The sequence below is a fragment of the Neopelma chrysocephalum genome, unplaced genomic scaffold, assembly GCF_003984885.1.
Source record: "Neopelma chrysocephalum unplaced genomic scaffold, ASM398488v2 Primary Assembly neopelma1_43, whole genome shotgun sequence".
Taxonomy (NCBI): Eukaryota; Metazoa; Chordata; class Aves; order Passeriformes; family Pipridae; genus Neopelma; species Neopelma chrysocephalum.
The window spans coordinates 23,249,620-23,272,169 of NW_020897702.1; the positions used below are offsets into that span (position 1 = coordinate 23,249,620).

The 22,550-nt window shown below is 46.8% G+C and overlaps 2 protein-coding genes across 2 annotated transcripts; one reads left to right on the top strand and one right to left on the bottom strand.

Moving 5' to 3' along the window:
- The first annotated feature begins 8,613 nt into the window (after positions 1 to 8,613).
- On the top strand, positions 8,614 to 11,156 carry LOC113964929 (homeobox protein NANOG-like). Its single transcript, XM_027677711.1, has 4 exons — positions 8,614 to 8,779; positions 9,138 to 9,412; positions 10,162 to 10,251; positions 10,734 to 11,156. The coding sequence occupies exons 1-4, from the start codon at positions 8,614 to 8,616 to the stop codon at positions 11,154 to 11,156; spliced, it is 954 nt and encodes a 317-aa protein (XP_027533512.1).
- A 6,024-nt stretch (positions 11,157 to 17,180) lies between these two features.
- Positions 17,181 to 22,252, bottom strand: LOC113964900 (homeobox protein NANOG-like). Its single transcript, XM_027677692.1, has 4 exons — positions 22,072 to 22,252; positions 19,340 to 19,614; positions 17,949 to 18,038; positions 17,181 to 17,543 (listed from the first exon to the last, which is right to left on the bottom strand). Exons 1-4 carry the CDS (start codon positions 22,250 to 22,252, stop codon positions 17,181 to 17,183), a joined length of 909 nt encoding a protein of 302 aa, XP_027533493.1.
- Positions 22,253 to 22,550: the final 298 nt, after the last annotated feature.

Genomic DNA, 22,550 nt, shown 5'->3' on the forward strand with positions numbered 1-22,550 from the left:
AATGTATCTGTGTTAAGAATCAGCCCTAGCTGGGCTCAGGGGGTGGTGGAGGAGAAGGGTTTTGGGTGTGTGATGGTGAAATCTCTCCACACCAAACCAAAGGAGAAACCCCCTGCCCCTCCCTGGGAAGACGATGTACACAGGGAACATTCACATGAGAGGCAGCTGAGAAGGGGTCATAAACCATCAAAGCGCCCCCAAAGCGCCCCCCTGATTCATTCCTGAGGCCTTCCACCACCAGAAGACTGCATGTGATCCATGTGAGACAACAAATCTGTTACAAGAGACTGCAAAGCTTCCCACCTCCAAGGGGAGGTGCCTGGCATCTCCTAAACGTATATTAATCCATTGGACTCTATGTTTTTTGGGAAACCCTCACCACCAAGAAGACCAGAAGAACTGGACCGACAGGACACCGCCAGGTCACATGGAGTGGTGATACTTTTTCTATTTGAATCTCTCTCTGTCACTTTCTTTCTTCAACCCCTCCCCCCCCTTTTCCCTATTTCTTTCTATCTCTCTTTCTCTATCTCACATTTACCATTAAATAAAGCCCATACTATTGACTTTGGCATTTAGTCTCGTTTGTACCTTAATTATGGCAGAGGCATTTCCAATAATTTTAACAACCAGATCATAACATTATTTTGGCACAGCGAAAGCAGGGTAACGTTCTCTGACCCAAAGTGCCTTTGACAACAGTATAGTCTCCTCTGAGGGAGCTATGTAGTTGTTTCGTATGATTTCCTTATGTAAAAACTCTTGGGAATTCTGACACAGCTTCCTGAAGGAGTTATGGAGGTTGAGGTCTCTTCTGTAGGGACTCAGGAACTCTTGAGAATTCTGATGCAGCTTCCTCTGAGAGAGTTGTGGAGGTTGTGCGCTTTCCTTTTGTAGGAACCTTTGGAGAAAATGGCTGTCCTGGGTAGCCAATATAAAGAAAATATTTTGTAGCCCTTCACTGAAAAATTTCTTAGTCACTCTTCTACCCCTGGGGTGGAGGGAGAAAATTTGGATACTGAAGGAGAGGTTATACAGAAATATGAAACAATACTGTCTTTACTAGATTCAGTGAAAGAATTGTATTTTCAGATAAATGAGGAAAAGGAAAAGTGGAGGCATTGCTTGCTGCTGAGCATGATCATGTCCAAAAGCTTCAGGCAGAGCTTTGGAATGCACATGAGAGAGAATCTTACAGGGGATTTGCAGGATGTAGAACTCTTAGTTCTCTCTGAAACAAGGTCTAGTGACTCAAACTTACCGCGCCCAGCGGAAGAGCTGCAAGACAGTAAGTCAGTCTGTTGTTCTGATAAAGAGCAAAACAGTAGAGTTTGCACTGACATCTGATGAGGAGGAAGTAGCATGTTGACCCTTAATTAAAACTGACCAGGATCAGCAAACTACTACTAAAACAGTGCCATGTACCACCACCGAGATATCAAAATCTGGACATAAATCAGGCAAAATTGAAAACCAGTCAATATTAATGCAGTGGGATGCTGAGAAGCTGAATCCACTTCCCAGATGGCAAAAAGTTAAAACCACTGGAGTAAACAGAGCAAATGTTATCTACTCGATTGATAAGGTTAATTTATGGCTCTAGGGCAAGAAGCAAAGCCTCCTAAAAACCCTAAAAGAAACCCAGCCCAAGCAGCAGCCTCCAACATAGGTCTCCAACATACACCTCAGATACAAATAGCTGTGAGCATGTTAGGAACAAGCCCCAAACCAAGCCAAGATTAATTCCTCCACAAAACCTGCAGTTGTCTCCCTGTGGAGAGGATGAGAAAGAGAAAGAGAACCACAAGTGGAAGATCTGAGTCAGGGCACTGAATACTCCACCGGAAAATGCTCAGACATAATGATGAAGGCAATCTAGGAACCTACACCTATAAAATGGTTTTCTGTTCTCTTTTTCTGTTTCCTCCCCTCTACTTAATGTGGCTCACCTTTTTCTCACTGTGTCTAACTTTTTTCCTTTGACCTGGAATATCTGTATTGCCACATTTAAATAAAGGGTCAAATTATGCACTCAGGTACATTGTTACAAGCACAGAAAAATCTCAGACCTCAGTGCTACCCAAGTCAATGTGTGTCTTTGACTGTCATGGGACCAGAATCCCTCCCTGCTGAGCAATTTTCCTGGTTACACAGGAGGGAACAGAAATCAGCACCTGGTCTACTGGACTAATTACCTCTCTTTTGGCCTTAACTTCAGGAGATTGAAACTAGATGTTCATGTGTTTCAGCATATGGGAAGTTTTAAAGCTAGGAAGAGGATGCTACATAGAACAGACTGATTCTAAGAATTTACTTTTCTCCTGTTCCGAGTGCTCTAGCAGATTGCTCTTAAGCAGGCTGCCAGCAGCCCTTGGCATTTCCATGACTGAATCATTCAGCATTGCAAGGACAGCTTCAGGTGCTCCAGGCAGCTCCCTCAAGCCACTGGAAGGTCAATACATGAAGGATACATGCAGGGGACAGGTGCTGAATCCCATTATGACCGGTGTACACCTATTTCCTGGGGAACAAATCACAGAAAAGGAGTGCCAGCACATAGGTTCACAGCAGGTGGGTACTGATAGAAACTGAAATCTTCAGCAGTTTGCATCAGTGTGCTGTCTGTGAACTGCAGCAGCTGAGGAGAGATGAATTGCATCTGGCTTGATCATTTCTGCTGGGGAGGTGGGGTGGTTTGGTGTGTGCAGTGAGTGAAGAGAGACATCTGAGGTGTTACCATGTCAGAGGGCCCTGCTGGATCACAAGTCAACACCTGCATCTTTGCACCAAAGCCATGCAATACTCTGCAAGGTTACTTTGCATCAGCAGGCACTTTGACGCTATTATTAGGCTGTTTACAACTACAGAAAAGTGATATAGTCATGAGTGAGGTTAAGAGGAGCTGTTCTCAGGCCTATGTTAGCCTCAGAGTTTGCATGGAGGACATAACTGAGGTTAGAACAGTAATTTTTAGCAAAATGTTTTTCTCAATACAGGCAGTTCATGGCTCCTTCATGACTAAGCTATGCTGGGGAAACATTTTTATTTTGTCACGATAGTCTGCGGCTCTGAAGTTCTTTTACTGTATGATTCTGTGGCTTCTCCTGACCTTGCACCCTGGGAACAGATGCAGTCCATATTACAGACCCTTTGATTTTTTTCCTTGCGCCCCAGACATGCTTTTACAGCCTATTATGAGCTGGAATTCCATGGAATTTAAGGATGATGAAGTACAAATAATTTTAACCTTTACACCACTAGCTGATGATGATGTTCTCCTCTCCAGCTTTAACTCTTCACTGGACTGAATTCCTAGACAGATGATACCCAGTTGAAAAAGTTCCAGCCTCTCACTGTTCATCTCTTCTTTGTCTCATTCTCTTTCCATCTTGGCCAAGGCAGCCATCTAAATATTGTCAGACAAAAGCAGGTAAATCTTTTTCTTCCGTCAGTCCCAGACAACATCCACTTGCAGATCCCATTCCACAGCCCTGGGCTTACTGGCTCTACCATTCAGATGTAGAGCAGGTGTCAGCCAGGGAGCCTCACACTCAAACACTTGCTAATCGCTCATGAATGCATTTGCAAGAGCCAGTCTTGGAAAAAAGGAGAGGGTGTAGAGGTAGGGGCAAGGGCCAGGCAATGTGGACATCAGTATGTCAGCTCCTGATAGATTTGAAAAATGAGCATAGTTTTTCCTAATCCCAGCCTTCGCTGTAATTAAGACACTTGTCTCATAGGTGAGCTGCTCTTAAGGGGAGTTTTGGGGGGCTAAAAAAATCCAGATAGCACAGATTTGGCACAGTCACCTGCCTGAAAAGTATGTGCTGACTTGGAAGGTCTTGGTTGGTGGGATGTGTTAGTGGCACTTCTAGACCGTGTGCCCTCTTATGGTCTGCACAAGTGTAATCACAGTCACCTACTTGGCATGTAATCCTCATTAGTTCTGTTCTGATGTTCATTTACAATGGTGACATACATGGGATCATCCTCAGATGAGAGATGTGGAAGAAAGCAGGTGCCATAATACACAGTGAACTCGAGAAGGCATGAAATTTAGCTACCTCTAAGTGTCCCACTTGAACCGAGGGCTCTAGCAGCAGTGGATTTTGTAGGAAACTGCCCCTATAAGAATGGGGAAGAAAAACAAAGAAGGCTCAGGGGGAAAAAAAAAGAGCTTCTGTGTCATTTCACAGTTCCTATGTGGTGTGTTCTTGGGGAACGAAAGACGAAGTTCCAATGCAGAGCATCCTTTAGGAGAGTGGGGGAGGTGACTCATATTTTGAGGCTGCCTAGGGCCTTGGTACAGTGATTTACTATCTGCCCCCCTTAAGGTGGAAACCGCAGAAGTCATCTGAACACATCTGTGTTTATGCTGTTTTCTTTTAGTAAGAGGACATCTAACTGAGCCTGTGGGAACAACTACACTAGGGCTGGGGCAGAGAGGGGAGGATTGGGGCAGAGAGGGGAGGATTCGAGCAGAGAGGATGCTTGGAAGGGTTTGTCCTATGTGCACAGTCTCTCCATATTCCCCAGGACTTCCATAACCCTGGCTCCAAGCTGCTCAAAAGTCGTGCCCTGGGAAGACTGTTCCATATTAAAGCCGATGGGCTCTGGTAGGGAATGCTTGTTGAGATAAATGCTTACAGCACTCCAGCATCATGTGCATGGCAGGCATGGATGAAGGATTGTTAAAGGAAGAACAGACCCATCAAACCCTAGAAATTTGGGTTGTCTCACTAGCCTGCTTCCCACCTGCTTTTTGGCACCCAGATTTCCTGCCTTTTCAGGGAGTCACTTTGTTTTGTGCCATGGCTCCCCTGTGCAAGTCTCCTCTCCACTGTTAACAAAAGGCCACATCATCCAGTAATTCACAGGGCATTGAGAGACTGGTGGTTAGTGGGAGGGAAAAGCTTTGTCCTTTACCTGCTCCCCTAAAGAGTCAAGAGAAAGGAAAACTGTATTTTAATATGAATGAGGGTCTAATTTTTGTTATTCTTTCTTGATTCCTTTCCTTCCACAATCTGGCATCTTGGGTCCAGACTGTGAGCTGCGACCATGCTACAGGGGACAGGCTGTCCAGAGCCAAGGGCTGTGAGAGTACTGAGGTTTGCAGGGCAGGAGTGTTTTCATACACTTAACCTGAGGAATGTTCAATTAGAAAAAAAGTGAAATTATAAAATTAAAGGTGCCTGCTTGGGAGAAAAGCTCAGACAAGCTCAACAAAACACAAGGTGGGGATTTCTGTCTACCTTCCCCAACCACACACATCCCTGTCAGAGGATGATGGCTCTCAGGAAAACCTTGGAGGGACAGCAGGCCCTGGTTCCCTGTTCACTAATATCAACCCAGCACCCTGCCATCTCGCTGAGCCCCATGAACGTGAGCAGAATGATACAGCGACACACAGTGACACTTCACAGTATTTACCAAAACACAGATAACCCACATTAGAGCTAGCTGGAGGAGGACAGAAGAGTACCTAATGTATGTAAAATTTGAGACAATTTCTACTGCTATAACATTATCTTGTTCACGGAAATGAATTTAGGAATGCACTGAGGTAGGAACCCATAGCATTTCTGACCCAGTGATGTGAACTTCAGAGCTGGATTTACAGTATCATCCAGCTGCTGCCTCCCCAGCTCCAGCCTATGTAAAATGGTGTATTTGCATCACTTCAGAGCAAGGTTGAGCTCCAGTTCTCCGAAGGAATTCCCTTACTGAGAATAATGGGAGATCCTTGTAGGGGAAACTTGCTGGATGAAAACATCTTCATGCACAGTCCTATCTCACCTTGCTTAGGCGAAGAGGCCAAGGCTGCTTTTGGACTTGAACTTCTATCTTTGCTGCTGAAGCACTATAGAAAGGGTTTGTTAGGGTATGCCACAGCCCAGTGAGTGGCTGCATTCACTTCCAGATACTTAATGAGCAAACTTACGGGGAGAGGGAAACACAACCTTAGGTCAAAAACAAAATCGTTTCTGCTATTTGGTCCTGTTGGGAAGAACAGGATTAGACTAGATCTGACCTCTGTTGCTGTTCCAGCTGAAAACAGCTCGAAAATAAACATGAGTGGATACTTGCGTTTGCTCTGTGAATCATTCCCAACAGATATTTTTTAAAAGAACAGCATGGACTTTAATGGGCAGTATAGCCAATCTGAAGGCTAATGGTGCCACAAGCAGATGTTCCAGACCTGATCACCCTGGAGAGCTTCTCAAACATCCATATCATGTTTCCCATAGCATTCTTTGTGTCTGTATAACTTCTGGATTTACCTTCACAGTATGTTTTTATGTGTATCATTTATTTGGGGGAAAATAATTTGATTTCCTAAATAAATTCTGACTTTAGATATTATGGTTTTATCCATCACACAAGTCTTGTTTCTCTCACAATGACATTAAAAAAATATATGTTTGGTCACTTGATTAGAGGTATAGTTGAGGAGGAGAGCAAATTATCCTCACTGGAAGGTTGTATGTGGAAAAAAAAAAGACTTGGTGGTTAAAGCATAAAAAAAAAGATAATGGAGAACAAGTGGGATGAGAAAAAAAAAAGATGAACATAGGCAGAAAAAAAAAACGAAAAGAAAAACGTTCCATGCACACTACAAAACAGGTGTGACTCTAGGACACAATCTGATCTATACGTGAAAACTGGTCTATGTATGAAAATTGCAAATTATGAGCAGTCCTGCTGCGTTTCCTAACACACACACAGCTCTCCCAGGGAGGATTTGCTGGTGGAGGCGGTGTTACTCCATCTGTAAAACTCTCATCCCTCTGCTGCAGTTGATCCTCGCCAGCCGTGTCCCCTCGGACGACTCAGGGGTTCCTGCAGCCTCTGGGATGGCCAAACGCAAGGGCTGTGCCCTGTAGAGACCCTGTGTTTTTCTCCGTCTTTGCAAAGGACTGGTTTTGATGAACTCAGAGAGCCCTCGCAGGGATCACACCTGTCCTGGGGAAGCCCTGACAGCAGGGGACCGTGGGTCCCGGCGGCCCTCTGTCCCGCAAAGGGCAGCACGATGGCTGCGTGTTCGAGGGGCAGTCCCTTCCCATGCGTGCATCTGGACTGGCGGCACCGAGCAAGCGACCTGCCCAAAACCCACAGCCTGGGGCAGGCCCCTGCCCGGGACTGCTTGCTTCGGGGCCAAAAGCAGGCTCTGGCTCTTGTTCTGTATTTCATCTCTCTCGCCTGATTATAATCACTTCCCGCCCCTTGCCTCCTCCCGTTCCTAATCATGTGTCTGACTGGATCCTGTCCGGATTCCGAGAAATGAAATCACCATTAGTTAGGAGGCGATCAAAAGTAGGCCCGGCAAGGACCCTTACAGGTGGCTCAGGGAACCAGCTGGGGCTCATTTCTCATCACGATTCAAGATGGGAGGAGGAGATAAAAGGAAACCAAAGGAAGTCCCTCTCTGTCAGCTCCTAAAGATGTTTTGCAATGGAACAGGGCTAGTAGCTACTCCCTTGCCTTTGTACACAGGTAGGTGCCTGTGTCCTGCTTCCTTGCACTGGCAGAGGTGAAAAAATTTGCTTAATGCATCACATGCCCTTATTTTTAAGTCTTCCAGGAGGTTTTCCAGGTTTTGTAATTCCCGGGCTGTAAGATCCGATAAGTTTTTTACTTCCTAAAAGTAAATAGTAATCTGGGGAGGGGGGAAGAGAAGCAGTTTATGCTCCCCAAGAAGACTCTAGGCCCTGACTTCAAATCCTTAAGATCTGTAAGGCTCTTTTACAGCTGCAGTGTTCGTTTCTTTTTGAATCTGACCCGGTGATTCCCACCTCTCCTTGGTGCATAGCAAAAAGAACCTTTCTTATTTTTTTAAGCTATCACTTTTAAAAGAAAAAAGGCTCAAGTGGCTGGGGAAAGAAACTTGAAAACGGTGAAGTGCTATTTCTCTGTGCCACTACAGAGCAGGACTGCCTGACTCAGCCTTGGGCTAGCCTCTGAGAGAAGTAGCCTGGCTTTCTTTGAGCCCCCTTCCCCGCAATACAGACATCGCTCTGTAGCGCCGTCCCCGCTGCGTCCCGTCTGGGCTCACTTGCCGGAAGGTGGAGGTCTTATCTGTTTGCAGTGATGGTTGCGATCTGCAATGCAGACGCACAAAGTCTCCGCATGCCCCGCGGCGGGCTGTGGGTCCATTCTTTCTGTTTGGGCGGGGACCGGTGAGGAGGCGGAGGTGGGGAGAAAGAGTGTTAAATGTGGGGGTGGGGGGGTCTGCCAAGCCCTGTCCAACTCACCAGGCGACTCTATTCAGGCCTTCTGGCCCCGAGGGAGAAACAAGGACCTTCCTCGCACCCCGTAGTAGGGAGGAATGTACTTGACACCCACCGTGGCACCAAGGGGCCAAGTTGGGAAGCGGGGCCTGGTGTCCCAGCCCTCCCCCAGTCCCTGAATACCCCTAAAGTCCCTCCCCACCAATCAACCAATTTTTAACATGACAATGGCCATGACAATACCTTCTAGCCAAGGCCAGGCTGGAGAGGACTTAAAGCATCGGCCCCCCCTCCCCTCAGCCCAATGGGGTACTTGACTGCGAGCTGCCTGCTTTCTCGACCGCCACACCGCCACATGCTCGGAGCTGGGGGTCCCGGCCCGGCCATGAGCGCCCACCTGGCCATGCCGTCCTGCCTGTCCTACTCACCTGTTCTGTATGGGGACTACTATTGGCTCTCTCCAGGGAACACGGACAGCATGCCCGCCGAGGAGGCTCCGGCGACGGACGCCCTACCTTTGCCCGCGACGGAGAAGACGTCCAGTCCCCCAGGTACGGCCCCGGCGGAGCGGATGGGCTGCCCTCGGCTGAGGGTAGTTGTGTCCCTCCTGCCCGCGGGATGGGGGGCGATGACGGTGCTGCGGGCGGCCCCCTGCCCCGGCGGGGATGCTCCGCCGGCGGCCCCGAGGGGAGCAGCGGCGGGAGCCGGGGGTGCTGCCGGCGGCCTCAGCGTGGCCCTCAGCGAGGGGTCTCGGTTCCCCTGGCTCAACGCTGCCTGTGCCCACAGCTGCGGAGCCCCTGTGAGTCCCCAGGGCATCCGCAACCTTAAATTCTCCCGAGAAGCTGGAGTTTAAAGTTTTTGAGTCTTTTCCCCCTGGTTCCTCTCACACTAGTTGTCTTCTCTCCTCAGATGACTCTCCAGCTTCTTCAAGCTCTGGGACACTCACCCAGTACTACACCCCTGACTCTGCCACCAGTCCCACCGCAGCAGCAAGCCCGTCTCCCCACTCCTCTTTGCAGAAGGTCAAAGCGCAAGGCAAAGGTGTGGTGAAGACGGGCAAGAGCCGCACAGCCTTCTCGCAGGAGCAGCTTAAAGCCCTACACCAGCGGTTCCAGAGCCAGAAGTACCTCAGCCCCCAGCAGATTCGGGAGTTGGCTACTACCCTTGAGCTCACCTACAAGCAGGTGAACATCTTGCCCTGAGTAGCTGAGTTGCATCCCTGGCATGAAGTGACCTTGAGAACAAGTGGTGGTGGTGGGGGGTTGGTGGTTTTCTCTTTTCTTAAACCTCAAAGATAAGTTTCTTTCGTGATCCTGTTTATGCTATTGCTTACGTGAGAGGAGAGGCTGGCAAAACTTATGACTCAGTCTTCCTCTTATGTTTGCTTCCAGCACTACCCTCCCACTCCATGCAGGTGTTTCAAAGGGCACGCAGAGCAGCAAAGCAGGGCGATGTGGAGTCAGGTTATTGTTCTGTATGGACGCTTGTTGTCTCTGAACGCAACAAGTCAAATACTTGCACTGCTATGCACGTTACCTTTCTTAGTCATAGTGGCACCCGGGCCTCTCCTTAAAGAAAGGGTCCTTGCCCCACCAGCTGCTTGTTTGACTGAAGGAATGACTCGGTTCTGAGCACTGATCTTGGCGCAGCAGTGGGATAATGCTGCTGTACAAGCTGTGTTTCTGTCTTGGCCTGTCTTTTGGGTAATGCTTTTGAAATCGTGGAAGATCCCGTGGTGATCTGAGGAGTAGAAGTGTTCGTTTTCATGATTCAGGTCTGTGATTTCGCAGCTACCTTGTCTGCTGCATGTTGTTAGCTGCTGAAATTATGTACCGTATTAGAAGCCAGGCAGAAGGAAAAACATCTTTGGGATGTGCAGTAAGCTTTGAGAATGAATTTCCAATTTCTTATGCCCTTTCCCTATCACTTTTAGGTGAAAACATGGTTTCAGAATCAACGGATGAAATTCAAACGTTGCCAAAAGGAGAGCCAGTGGGTGGAAAAAGGGCTGTATCTACCACAGGTGAGTAAATTTCCCCATCACCACCAGTCGTGGTTCCTCCAGTCTGTGGAGAGAAGTGCATCATGTCCAACCTGCTAATTCAAACAATGTACAGGATTCGATATTACCAATCCAGTTATCGTAATAGGTTTTACAGTGGCATCTATTTTAAGCTTGCCTTGGCACTGAAAGAGCTTTGTTTCCAGCCCACTTATCTCTCATTTGAGAGAGATAGAAATGAAACAGCCAAAGACATCTAGCAAAGCTATTTGCTGGTTTTCTCACCCACGTGGTGCTCCCAGACACATTGATCTGGAGATTACTGACAGTAGATCCTGCCACCTCTGCTATTACTGGTCTATAGGGAGGACAATGAGTATGAAAAAGGCGCTATTGTTTAGCTTACAGGAGGGGCAGGGAGCGAAAAAGGAGGACCTATCAATAAGAATGGGCAGTTGGTGTGGTGCTCTGCATTACTGAACAACCTTCTTTGTCTCTCCTAGAATGGGGCTCGTCAGGCTGCATACCTGGATATAATGCCCACATATCACCAGGGCTTCCCTGTCGGTGCCAGCAGAAACCTTCAGGCTATGACCAACACGCACCAGGCCTACAGCAGTGGACAGACTTATGGGAATGGGCAGAGCCTGTACTCATTCGTGGCTGTGGAGGATGAGGGGCTCTTTGGAAAAGGTGGGACAAGCTGCAATACCCAGCAAGCTGTGGGTTTATTAAGCCAGCCAATGAACTTCTGTCACAGCTACTCTGACAATGTGGATTATGTCAGCCTGGAGTCAGAAGACACCTACGACTTCCAGAGTACTTCTGACACTGTCACACCGTTTTTGAGCTCTCCTGTACAGCATCAATGCCAGGTCCCTTGGCATCCCATGGGGGCCCAGAGTGGTTATGAGTCTCAGGTTTAAGTATTTTTTGCTCCCTTGTCTTGTGTTTGCTCATGGGGTTTCCAGGGTCTCGACTCAGGAATATAGATTGTATTTCTTTGTCTTGTCCTACTGCTGTTTTAACCACCGGAGGAGGGGCTCAGCACCTTGCTGACTTGGGCTAGTTTTCTGATTAAAAGTGCTTGTCTGTTCAGAGCTTAACCCTTGGCAAAGGTGTTTTGCGTGTGGATAAAATGAAACCTCATTCATTAAAGTCAGTGTGCAATGCCACAGCTGCAGTGGTTATAAAGGTTTGTGTGTTGTTCAAGTCTCACCTTCCTGTGCTGCCTCTTTAGCAGGTGATCTCTGATCCTTACCCTGTGTATCTCGTATCAGAGCTTTCACTGCAAAGAAGGCAAACACTTGTTGCAGAATAATTTTTCATAAAGTTGTGGTTTTGTTAGGTTTTTTTGCAGTTATATCAAGTGTGTTCTATGTTATGTGCATGTTGTTTCTGCCTAATGTTCTTAATGTTCTCATGTTCCTGTTTAATGCTCTTAATGTTACAAATTTGTTTTAATTAAAAATAAATTACTTTATTTTAATGTTGAAATGGTGTCACCAGCTTGCATTGAAATAGCCTGCTATGAGAATAGTTATTCTACACAGGTTAGACCTGCAGTGAGTGAAGGAAAAAAAAAGTAACCTTACTGTGTTTCTCCCAGAAGTAGGATCAAACAAATGTTCTAAAAAAGTAATCACAGAAATCCACCAGCCTTGTTTTTAACATATGTGTGTTGCCTAGTGCAAGGTGGGAGGGGAGTTCCAGGGCTGGGCAACTGGACAAGCTGGCTTGAAGTAATGTGCAGCCCTGTAACATGCTTGTATTAGCCCTTAAACTGTAATGCTTTACAAGAGGTATTGAAGGATGAGGATAGAAGAAAAAGAAAATGTTTTTGAAATTGTGTGGTAACCTGCTGCTGCTCCAGAGGGTCACAATTACAGGTCTGGGATCCTGCTTCGTTGAGGCTGCAGCTCCCTTGGGGTCTTTGTGCTAACCTCAATTGGACAGAAGTCTCTGTGTAAGTAACTGAATTCTGCCACTGGAACAAAAACAGAACCAAGCTCCTATTAATAGCCATAGTCTAAACTAGCAGAAATTATGTGTTTTGGTTTAATCCCAGGTTCTTTAATGTACAGTACACCAATGAAGCCTTCATCTGTCTGAAACGGGCAGTTCAATGGGTACTCTCACCGAACACAATTAGTGGAAGTGGCAGCTGACAGCTCAAGCTGCTACAGGCCCTTTGCTGAACAGAACCTGCTTGTGTGGGTGCCAAAGCATATCCCCTTTCTTCTGCAACACTGTAATCCTCTACTTCCAAGGGTGAGTACAATAGGTACAGGAAGGAGAAACCAGAGGGTTGAGCCTATAGAGGAGGAAGAAAGGCTGAGTCATCCATGTGTGTGGGCTGCCAACCTTAAACAGTAGAAAAAGTTAAATTGCCTGGAAGAGGGGGAAATGCCAGGTTCACATGATTTTCTGTATCACAGAAAAGAAATCCTTTCTCATCCTGACTGGGCATTTATGTCCCAACATCAGTTTGTCTGAATTCTGAGTAATTCTCTAGCAGCAGTATTAATTTCAACAATTCCCTTAAAAAATAGAGCTGAACCATATACCTATAAAAGTCATAGATATTAAAGCCTTGTCTTTCAGCTTTAAAATTAGTAGCTTATGCATTAATTTTTTTAAGATGCAATCTTTAGTTCTACAGAAATACCCAAGGTATGCAGGTTTTTGCAGAATGATTGCAGAGGATGCTTACTGCAGCTTACCTGTGTTGCTTGGGTATGTTTTATTTTCATGTTTCTGCTCCAAGGGTAAGGAGATAGCCTTGCTGGCAGATGTCCTTCTGCAGAAACAGATATTGTTGCAAAACCAGCCCTGGGGCTGAGATAGATTGCTCTGCATGCTATGGTCTGTGTTACTGCATTTACCATGGAGTGCTCCCTCACTGGTCTGTTAATCCCCTGGTTGATCAGCCTGGGTTGCATGCAGGTTTGGTAAGCATATATAGCTGTAGGGAACATGGGGAGCAGCTGTTGTTGGAATTTTGGCAGGTGGGCTGGAAAGGACTGCTACTAGCTCAGGAAGTGTTTCTAGAGGCTGTGGAATTACGTAGAACTCTGCCTTTCTGCGGTGCTGGCAACCTCTTGTTATCTTGAAGTGCCTGAATCCCACATGTGAAACAACTGCACAGGTAATTGGGCATTACTACCAAAACTGGTGGAGATGCAACTACTCCCTCCAGATTCATACTTGCCAAAAAAAAGTTTGTATCAGTTCCTCAGAGGAAGTAAGTGCATGCCAGGAAAAGCTCTTTCTGCTAGGATACCTTAGATCTCTGTTAAGACTATTGCTTCTCATGACTGTTCTGTGTAACAGTGACTTCTGCACACTGAAAACATGATGTGCCTTGCCAGCAAATCTTTTTAGGATCAAGCTGTAAGATCATTTGAAGTTTTTTATTTATATTAAGCTTGTGAGAATGCACTGTATTGCTTTCACAGTATCTCTGCAGTGTCAACACTCCTGTTTGTCAATGCTGCAGATGTAGTTCCAGTCATACAGAGAATCACACCCAAACAGAAGAAAGTAGATCTAGTACATGTTATGTAGACTAGAGTTTATTCTCTAGTTTACTGGGTTCCAGCCTTTGCTGTCCCATAGGCAAAACACCAAGCAAGTAGAGCAGTGCAAGCAACCACATTCCTTGCTCTCTGTGTCAGCATGGCCTGTACAGATGTTTTACAAGCTCCATGTTTCTTCTGAGTGGTCCATGAGCAAGGGCTCACAGCCCTGGCTGTCTCCCCAGTGCAGATAAAGGTCATGATCTTTGCTTTAACAGGCTCTTCCCTACAGGCGTATATAAACATATTTAGTTATCTAAGTACACTATGTGACAAATGCTGAGCTAACAGGGTTTTGGAAATTTTCAGTACAGTGTTGCCACATCTCTTGCTTGGCCCATCATCAGAGGGCAGCAGCATATTAGCTGATACTGAATAGTCATGAGGCAGGAAGGACCCAAAATCATGACACTGCTCTTGGACATTTAAAAAAAAAAATTAAAAAAAAAATTATTTTTTCTGAGGGGGGCCATGTTATCTTTGTGGTGTCCAAAGTTTTGAAGAGCACCCTCAGGTCATATCTGTGAATCTCTTTCATAACCAGGCTAGAATTAATTTCTTCCATTTGATGGAAGTCCATCTGCTCACAGACAGGATGTGTCTCTCGCACTGGGCTGTGTTCAAACCATTAAATCTTTTACAAATTACAACATTGGGAATTCTTCATTGGGTGAGCCCTGAGATCCATCCAAGTGATTGTTTAGATATTAGGGAAGGACCAGAAAAGAAACTAAAGTCCCTAGTGTCCCTCTGGCTGGCTGAGGCTGAAGGACTGCGTCTAACAGAAGCTGCATTCCTGCTGCTTTTACACAGGACATCGGGAATGAAGCTACTGACACAGCAGACATCAATAGGTTCCCTTCCTGTAAGTTGCTTATTTGCCTCTTGGAATTGCTGCAGGCTCTTGGTCTCCAGAACCACCTCTAGCAATAAGGTCTGTCTCTGAATGATGGCCTCTGAGAAATTCTGTGTGTCTCTGCGGAAACTGCAATATTTGGTAGTGTTTGTTTGCACTACTTTGTGAAGGTCAATAGCAGGGAGATCACAACCGTTGCTCTTACAGACAGCATCTTTCTTCAAGTCAGTCCCAGAGACTTAACAGCAAGATCCTGCCTGTCCTAAAGCATCTCTGAAGGAGTACGTATCTCCTTTTCCAGAGAATTATTAGTGAGGAGCAGTCACAGGCTCAACTATTTCACCTACATCTGCCTTTGATGGGGTGGCATGGAAAGGTTTCAGATGATATTCAAGTGAGTAAACAGCATTGTTGGCTCCAGAAGGACTGAAAAAAAATCCTTACACTGGTGAGAGAGCCCTGATAATTGTTGCTATTGTAGTCCATCTTCAGATGTTAACCAGCACCTTTTCAGTTAATTTAAGTGTCCCCACCCCTCTGATTGTTGCAAGTGCACGTCTTTCCCAACCTTAGCCACTTGCTGGCTGTAGGGGGTGGGGCGGGGTTCTGTGCCAAAATTATATGACTTGGAAATTCACCATCCCAAAGGCCTTATTTTTACCCAAATCATGCTGGCCATATATTGTGGTTTAATGCCAGGCAGCAACTAACCACCACACAGCCACTCACTCACTCTCTGCTACTGGGACAGGGGAGAGAATTGGAAGAGTAAAAGAGAGAAAGCTCATGGGCTGAGACAAAAACAATTTAATAGGTAAAGCAAAAGACACACACACACACATACAAAGCAAAACAATGAATTAATTCGCCACTTCCCAAGGGTAGGCAGGGGTTCAGCCACCTCTGGAACATCAGGGCCCCATCAGGCGTAATGGTTACTTAGAAAAACGGCATAACTAAAACGTCCCCCTCTTCTTATTCTTATTCTATACACTGAGCACAATGTCATATGGTCTGGAATATCCCTTGGGTCAGTTGGAGATCAGCAGTTTCAGCTGTGTCTCCTCCTAACTCCTTGTGCACCCCCAACCTTCTCACTGTCAGGGAGATAAGGAGAAGCAGAAAAGGCCTCGACACTGTGTGAGCACTGCTCAGCACTAATGAAAACATCTCTGTATTATCAACCCTGTTTTCAGCACTATCCTAGCTACTGTGAAGAAAATTAACTCTCTCAGCTAAAACCAGCACACTGCACAGTTTACAATAAGGTCAAAGAGCGTCTGCATGAGGGAGTGGGAATAAACAGCTGGGAGGCACAGAGACATAAATCAGCTTTGCCAATAGAAGATCATGCTTATTACTCCAGTCACAGAAATCATTGCCTTCATTTATGCTCATTTTTTTTAACCATGACAGTTACTTCATTGCATTAAGTGAAAGTCATTGTCATCATCAAGAAGTGATAGAAAACCTGTGCCTCACGGAACTTGAGGCCTCTAATTAAGTATACTTTGCTACACACATCTGTTTTTAGATATTTAGACACATATATAGTCTTAAGTTTAGAAATTATAGTACCTCCGTAACAGTCAGTATTCAATATTGCTGGGTAGGGGAAGTTCTTAAGGTGGGAAGTTCTTTGGCTCTAGATATCTGCCATTGCAAAGAGTCACGAAGTTGACCTATTTTCAGCATCAAATGAGTAACAACAATGGCATATGATTGTTATGGCTATTTATGTTGCAATGAACTATTGCAGTGGAAAAAAGATACAGAAAAATACATAGTGCATCTTAAAAATATTTTTTTTTATTTGCCAAATTGAATGCACTGTTAGATTTCCTCAAGGGGAGGCGCAGAAAGATACAGACTAGAAGGAAGGGCTTATTTATAATTTTGATGCTCATAAGATCATCTTACCAGCCTTCCTGCAAACTGCTTGTCACATCTCCCTTCACTGGATACTTCATCAATTCTATTCCTCATGGCTCACCTACAGAACTGGTGGTCTAAACATCAGATGGACAACTGGCACATGGCAATAACTTCTCGAACTTCAGTTAAGATATGTGACCAGCACCTCTCCATACAGCCCAATGCTTCATGTGTTATATATGCACGTATACAGTGATATGTATAAATGAGATCCCCAAAGGAATCTGTGCTTCATCTGAGACAAGTTAGAAGATCCATAATTTAGAAGATCCAAGGCATAATAAGCTTTGTAGCCAGATCGTGGGTCTTGCTATAAGAGAACTTGGTTATCTGTGCCAATCAAGAAGGGAGTGTGTGTGTGCAAGTGTAAGGGCCTACGAATGAAGGGCTGTATGTGTGTATATGGGCAAACAGGTATCTGCATGTCTGTGTGTCTGTACATGCTTGGAGGCACATATTCAGATGTCAAAACAGGTTCTAGCTACAGGGTGCTGTTGAGTTGGAGAGCACACGAATTACTAAGGGAGAGATGAGAATAAGATTCAATTCCTGGCTGCCCAAGTAACCCACATCCACAGTGCTTAGGAATGATAGAGATGGTGGCCAGCAGTGGTTGGGAAAGGAGCCCCCATAGTGGCTGAGTGGTGAAAATTACAGCCATCACCTGACTTTGAGCCTGGATATTCCACACTGCCAGAACAGCTGTGGTAAAAGTCTACTTTGTGCTGGGCAATAAAACCCACTGTCTGCTGGATACTGCAGGTACCCCCGCCTTTGCCAAAGACGCCTCCATCCTCGCTGGTCACAACTGTGTAAGCGTTCTGCCCTGCCCCATAGTGCTGACGGGGGGCAGGCATGGTTTGCATGTTGCCAACTGCAGTGATTGGATAGCCCTGGTGGAATTTGGGGTGCACATCCAGGTAAGTATTGGTCTGGAAGCCACTCTGAAAAGGAAAGACAGTGAGTCAGCACACAGCCTGGTGTGCACGGGCCTGACACGTTCTGAGGCTCTGTCCCTTCACATATCATGTTGTCTCTTGACCAGCAGCAATGACATGGAGGGCAAGAAGAACCATATCCACCCCCATAGCTCAGGGGTGGATACACAATTGTATATATAGATACATACATACATATACATATATATACACATACACATATACATATGAGGAAAAGAACTTTTCTCTGGAAACATTTCCATGGCATAGTCTGTGCCTCCGTGCTGAGCAAAGCAGAAGGCAGGGTACGCTGATACTTGTATGCTTACGTTGCCCCCAAGGAGGAAATACATCACAGGACTGATCTGTCCAGATAGAAGAGCCATGAAGAACTATGTGCTGTGTTCTTACTTGTGTGAGACACTGAGCCCGTTCAGTCCACAGGCTGTGCTTCTGGCACCGTTTCAGCTTCATTCTCCGGTTCTGGAACCAAGTTTTCACCTAAGGGGGGGAAGGGAGAGCAGAGAAAATGTCGGCAAAGGAGAGGGATGTTACCAAATCCAAAAGCAGGAAGAACCAGGGGAAAAGTGACCAGATGGCATAGATACATGGGCAGCAGCAGATAAAGGCCTTTTAAGAGCTCCCTGGGGTTGTTGCCAAGGGGAGAGGTCTGTCTAGCAGCCTCAGCAGGTGGCTAGTGCAACTGTGTGATGGGGGAGGGGCTGGCTTTATGTCAAGGGACAGTGATGGTTGTGACAAATCAACTCATTTCAATCACGGAGGTGATTGTCTGGTGCAAATCAGACCCACTGAGGGATCTAAAAGCTCCCTGTACTACAGGCAAACTTCTAAGACACTGTTTCTGCATGTTTGTGAAGGGAGAAGAGAGAGACTTGCTCCTTTTAGCCAGCATTTCTCAAATGCAAAGCTCCTTGCTGAGGCGAATTCCAGAGTCATTTCCCCCAGGGCTGTGTCTGTGCTGTGAAAGCAGCCTTGCAGGGATGTGGATTGAAGGAAAGAGCAGACTGTCCCACCTATCTTGTTCCTGAAAGAACCAGTTCCTGTGTGTGCGTGTTATGTGTGCACCTACAGTGCACGTATAACTTCTTAGTCCCGGGGCATCCAGGCCATGTCCAGCTTTGAGATCCAAATTCTAGGTACATTAAGCACTTGTGCCCCGTTGCCCAGCCCCCTCTGCTGGCATCATTTGAGGCAGCATGATTTCACTACACACAACCTACCTGGAGCTTAGCAGACCCTGAAGAGCTCTGATGTATGAATGAACCTCACAGTACTCACATGGAGAGGGGAGCAGGTGTCAAGCAGCCAAGCAGTGCTAAGTGTGGAACATTATTAGATATTGGACAAGATCAGCCCTGGGAAACACTAGCAGTAGCTTTCAGCATGTTGCAGCCCTGTGATTCAGAGAACTGATGCCTGCCAGGGTTTCTGTGAAGTTCACAGTGCATGGAAAAAGCTGTGAAGTGCTGTCAAGCCCAGGGTAGAGACTGTTTGCAGCAAAAAACATATTCATCAGTGGGTTTGCAATTCTACTACATGTGTTGGGAAGGAACCCTTAACTGACCCCTGGCTGGAGAGGCCCAAATGCCACTGGCTCTCCTATCCACAAAAGTACTTCTGATCTCTGGGCATGAATAAGCAGGACAGCAACTGTTAGATGGCGCCTTTGCCTCTACTCTCTGCTGGTGACTCATCTTTCCATCCTGTTGCTGATGTTGCTGCATGTGACCATTCAGCCACTGTGAGACAGATATACCATGGGTCAAAGTCTCTGTGTTCACCTGCTTGTAGGTGAGCCCCAGGGCGACAGCCAGCTCCCGAATCTGCTGGGGGCTGAGGTACTTCTGGCTCTGGAACCGCTGGTGCAGGGTTTGCAGCTGCTCCTTGGAGAAAGCTGTACGGCTCTTGGTCTTCCTTATCCCCTCCACGCCACATTCTCTGCCCTTCTGAGACTTAGCTGTAGGCTGTGGGGACAAGGATGACGAATGTGGACTGGTGGCTGAATCTGGTGTGAGTTGGCTGAAATTCCCAGAACTGGATGAAGCTGGGGATATTTCTATAAATAAAAAGACAATGGGAAACAGTATACAAGATGGAACACAGAGCTGTATGGGTATGAGCTTTCTCTGCCTGCTCTCTTGAAACAAAGGCTTGTGTCACCTTCCTTTCTTCATGGATCTGAGCACAGATAAGTACACTGACAATGAGCAATTTCCCAGCTCAGTCCCCTCTGGGGTGCTTGTGCCTCCCTTTTGCCAGGCAGAAAATTCAGGGCAGGGAGGGGACAGTGGTGCACATTGCTTAACAGTATTACTATCCTCCTCCAAAAGGCCTCAGTAATATTTCAGTTTCGGTGTGGTGTAAAGAGGCCTGGTCGTGACTGCAAGCATAGCTTTGGTTGGTGACTGGGCTCCCCAAAACTGCCTGCCCAGTAATATGAAGGCATTTGATAGACAGTGGCAAAGCAACCTCCCACCAGAGTGTGTGGTGGGGCAGAGAAGCTGGTGCTTACAATGATGGGGTGGCAGGTGTAGAGCATCAGTCAGACCTTGAATATTGACTTAGTCCTGTTTGCCTGCATCTCCCACCACAGACCACGCCACTGCAGAAAACACATATATAGATGGAGGTTCCTATTTGGCTGAGGGGAGCTTTTGGCAAGAGGAGAATGAAGGGGAGAAATTTGACGTAGAAGTGGGGACAGAGAGAGGAAAGGTTGATGTGCGGGACAGGTGAGCCATTAATCCTGTAGCAGGGACATGGAGGACAAAATTCAAGAGTGCAGAGGAAGGCATCCAAGACCCTTTTCATTTTTCCTGGTCTTAAGGAGTTGAGATAAACATCTAAAGGAAAAACTTCCTGAACAATCTGGGCTACCAGTGCAGGCAAAAGCTGCCAAAATGCAAAGACATTCAGGCTGAAGGAATAAGAAAATGCTAACAAGAGAGATTACTCCAGCTCCTTTCTGTCACATGCCTGGTTACTGACCTCTGAGAGAGGCTGAAACCTTCTCAGGCCAGCCCTGACTGAAAGGCTGTGATGCCAGACACCCCTCTTCCCCATAACTGCAATGATAAATCTGCCCGTGTCTCCTTCCTCCAACTACTCCTCTGCAAACGCTTCTGCATGGTCCGTCCCCTCTCCTTCTACTGACATTTCAGGAGAGAGGAAGTGCAGTGAATGGGGCAGTGCCATTTCAGAACACACTTTTGGACTACATAGCCCAACCAATATCTCCCAACCTCCTTCCCAGTCACCCTGAGAGCTGTGACACTGAAGCCCACTGAGACATCCTCCTCAACCTCTCGAATTTATGTCCAGTGCAAAGTACTGATGTCGCCCCGAGGAACAGGCTTCCCATCAGCCTTACCAAACCTTTCCTTCTTCTATCCTAAGCTGAGAGCCTACTAAGCAATCATTCAAAAGCCTTGAGGTGCTGTGGACCTCAGAAAAGTGGCCACATCTGTGGTACTTCCTGGCAGAAGAACGCTTGTCTCTGTGGTACCAGAGAAGGGTGTTTGTTTGAAGATGGGTTTTAAGTCTATATACCAGACCCACTGGGGACACAAACAAGTCCATCTGCCTGCTGCCTTCGTGGAGTAGGAAGCATGCAGAGAACTTAAGCCTTTCTCCAAACTACTTGGCAGCTAGGCACATGTCAGGTAGCCACTAGTCACTCTGCCTGAGCCTGTAGCTTCCAATAACAACTGACAGCTTGAAACTGGCACTGCAAAATCTCGTTCTCCTCACACCCATTTACCTTGCGAGAGAGTGTTGCCCGGCTGACCGTGCAACGGGGCTGGGCGAAAACCTGCCTTCCTCAGCTGTTCTATTGCCACTCACTGGAATGGGAGAGTAATGGCAGGAACTGAAAATGCCACTGCGATGGTGCCTGGGACTTCTTTGCGAAAAGGGAAAGGCAAGGCAACAAGAGTACAGAAAGGAGAGGGAAATAGAGGAAAATGGCAAACTGAAAGAACAGGAAAGTAACAGTGCTGGATTTAAAGGAAGCAGATCTTCCAGCACAGTGATTCAGAGCAGGCCTTGGCTCAATTTTAATAAGCACATGAAAGGTGCAAAGAGTTTGTAAGGGGATAAGGGATGCCACAAGAAGTATCTTCAGGATTGGTTTCTCTCCATAGCACGGATGACAACATTTGACTAAAAGGAGGCCCAGACATTCCTGCCACAAGAACCATGAACTTCCATGAGACCACGTTGCCACAGTGCCCTTCAGCCTGGAGCAAACCTGCCAGTGCCTCGATGCTTGCAGGCTCTGTTGAGGTTTAGGAAACCGGTTCACAGTCGCCAAAGAAAAGTTGCATGCAAAGGTGGTGTGACTGCCTAAGGTCACCCACCCTCCTTGCCTATGACATCGCACTTTGCCTAGGTCACACATTAGGAAACCAGGGCAGAGAGAGAGAAAAAGTTGCTCAAAGTCTTTAGCAATTTGTTGAACTAGGACTAGAGGTATCCTAGGGATCAGCTCGAGGACTTAGCTGAAATTCCTTACCTGCTGTGTGCCTCTTTCCTCCTGCCTCCGGAGACTGCCTGGCACTGGCTGCTCCCGCTGGCCCAGCCGATGTGGGAGCATGCCCTGCCTCCCCCGCCGAGTTCCAGTAAAACTCCAGGTACCCCATGCCAGTCCCGCTGGGGTAAGCCTGGTAGGGAGGCAGAGCCAAGTGCGCACACATGGGGAGCAGATGAAGGGGTGGATCCCCCACCTTCTGATAGATGCCACCTTCTCTTGGGGGGCAGGTCTCACCAGCAAGTTGAGGTAGCTCCGAAGCACAGACAGGCAGTTAGCTTTATAGCAGGCCATTCCCTGCCTGGGACTGCAATATTCACCGTGGCCCGCTCCTCCAGACTCTTTGTCATGTTAAAGAGGCTGATCGGTGGGGTGGGGACAGAGCAGGGGGGAGGGAAAGTAGCACATGGCATCAGTACTGAAATATGTCCCCTCTGAATTCTTCCCATTCTGCAGGTTCCTCA